The 2,621-nt window shown below is 33.7% G+C and overlaps 1 protein-coding gene across 1 annotated transcript; it reads right to left on the reverse strand.

The window, feature by feature from the left end:
* Nucleotides 1–723: 723 nt before the first annotated feature.
* Nucleotides 724–2,048, reverse strand: LOC18014599 (transcription repressor MYB6). Its single transcript, XM_006397127.2, has 2 exons — nt 1,674–2,048; nt 724–1,315 (listed from the first exon to the last, which is right to left on the reverse strand). Exons 1-2 carry the CDS (start codon nt 1,934–1,936, stop codon nt 838–840), a joined length of 741 nt encoding a protein of 246 aa, XP_006397190.2. The 5' UTR covers nt 1,937–2,048; the 3' UTR covers nt 724–837.
* Between the last annotated feature and the right edge of the window lie 573 nt (nt 2,049–2,621).

The raw sequence follows: 2,621 nt of genomic DNA on the forward strand, positions 1-2,621 counted from the left end.
TTAAATCTCTTCTTCTTATGCTAAGATTAGATATGAATGAAGTTTTATCTTGGTTTTTTCCCTTTTTAAGTAGATCTACAAGTTTATTTGAGGATCTTTGTTCTGCTAGTTATCTTATCTGTTTAGGAGAGGAGTTGCATACAAATATCAATCTGAATTATGGTTAATTTTGATGAGATGTTTTACCATCAGTGATAAATAGATTGTTTGGAGATGGCTTTCACTTTTTTTTGTTGAAGTTTATTAAACAAGGTGTTTTGGTCTTTGTTAATAAAATATGTGATTGATATAGATAAAGAGAAGTGCTATAGTCAGTGGCGAAGTCAAAATTTTTTTTCATTGGAAAATAGCAACATAAATATATGAATAGATATATATGATTTTATGAATGAGAGCGTTAATATGTGATTCTGATAAATTATATCAATTTTTTAAAATTTACTGGGAGCAAATAACCCTAATCTATTACATATAGCTCTGTCACTGGTTATGGTCACAAATGTCTCCAAAAAAGATCGTATCCATCAAAAGAATATGAGGTTTTTTTTTGGTTAATATTGCTTGTGGATTTGTGTAATATTATGGTATTTCTATGTAATAAGTGCATGGAATGCTAATAATTGGATTTTGACTTATTTACATCCGTATAAAATTGTATTTCATCATCATATCAAAAAAATTTAGTGAAAAAAAAATTGTACCGTTTTAATTTTTTTTTTTTTTATATTTTTGATTCAGCGGTAAATCTCTTATCGTAAACAGACAAAAAAAAAAAGAAGAACTAGATCATCGTATTTTGATATTTTGTTAAAGGGGATTTTTGCCGTTTAGCAATTCTTACAACAACGACAAACGCGCCGCCACCACCGCGGTCACCGGATCCCGCCACGGCTTCGAATCTGCCGATAACCCAGCTCTCACTACCCGATCCGACCCAACCCACGAAGTTGACCCGGACCCGAGAGTTAACTCCAGATTCAGCTCTGTGTCTCGTGAATCATCACTGTAGTAACAATCGCCGTTCTGCTGGAGATCCTCATCGGTCGTCGTGCCGCTTGTGGAAGCGCCGTTATCGGAGGAAATTTCCTTCTTAGGTCTAACGGAGAAAGAGTATTCAACGGCGCCGTTTTGGTGAGCGTGTGTTAACGGAGACGGAACCGTTTTGGAATCAGTAACGGCGACGGAATCTTTAACCGGACGATGAGTTTGTGGATCGATTCCATGGCTAAGAAGCTTTCTTTTAATATGAGTGTTCCAATAGTTTTTGATTTCATTATCTGTTCTTCCTGGTAATCTTCCAGCGATCAATGACCATCTGAAAAAAAGAAAATTTCAAATTAGGAATTTAAAAAAGAGCTAGATGATGACCCTGTTTGTATTTTCTCTCTGTTTCTTGGAAAGTTGAAAACCTTAGATAAAAGAAGAAGTTCAATTGAAGATGAATATGTTTTTAGTTTCTCTCTGTGTTTTGGAAGGATGACAACTATTGATAAAAGAAGAAGCTAAACTGAAGATGACCCTGTTTATAATTTTTCTCTGTTTATTGGAAAATTGAAAACTTTAGATAAAAGAAGAAGTTAAATTGAAGATGACCTTGTTTCTATTTTCTCTCTGTTTCTTGGAATTTTGAAAACTTTAGATAAAAGAAGAAGAAAAGAGGAATTTTTTCTTACTTGTTGCCGAGCAAGCTATGGAGTTTGATGATGACTTGGTCTTCTTCATCAGAGAAGTTTCCACGTTTGAGATCAGGACGAAGGTAATTAATCCATCTCAGTCTACAACTTTTACCACATCGCAACAATCCTGCTGATTTGGGAAGAGAACGCCAGCAACCTTCGCCGTGGTTACGGATGTAATCGACGAGACGTTGGTCTTCTTCTTTGGTCCAAGCTCCTTTGTTTGTGTGGGCTTTCTCGCAACAAGGAGACCTTCCCATGGTGAAGAAGATGGTATGTGTGTGTGTGTGTATGGAGAGAAAGAGAAGAAGGACGCAATATGTGAGGAGAGTTTGGGTTAATATAAAAGGTGGTGACTTTTTGACCAAGTTGGTACCCATACATGTGATTATATGAGAGGGAGAGGCTGTGCTTTGCTGTGTTGTGTGTGGGGATTTGGTAGGTAACCTTCTTCCTTTCTTTTCTTTTTTTCTTTTCTTATTTCCCTACTTTTTTTTGTTTTTTGTCGCCTCCCTACTTTTTCTCCTTAGATTTTGCTTTTTGTTTTGTTTATCTTATAATTAGGTGGGAGTTCAGAAAAAATGCAAAAAGCAACGACAACAACAAAAACTGAAATTTGAAATACACCTGAATATATATATTTTTTATTTTTGTACACTTTTTCTAGTTTGTTGTTTTCACACACAAATTATATTTGTTACCATTTATGATGAATATGTTTTATCACGTACAACAAACGAAATTAACTTTTGGAGTTATAGAAAAATATATATATTTGAAGTTTGCTAAATTTTAAATTGGAAATTTTAGGTATATCTCTTCAATGGTAATGCTACCAGTAAACTTTAAAAGAAATATGTTTTGTATTATAGTTTTTGACAATCAATCATATTTCATTAAATTATTAAATTTTATAAATAACTATAAAGCAAATACTATCACAAA

Source organism: Eutrema salsugineum, unplaced genomic scaffold (genome assembly GCF_000478725.1).
Source record: "Eutrema salsugineum unplaced genomic scaffold, Eutsalg1_0 scaffold_3, whole genome shotgun sequence".
Lineage (NCBI taxonomy): Eukaryota > Viridiplantae > Streptophyta > Magnoliopsida > Brassicales > Brassicaceae > Eutrema > Eutrema salsugineum.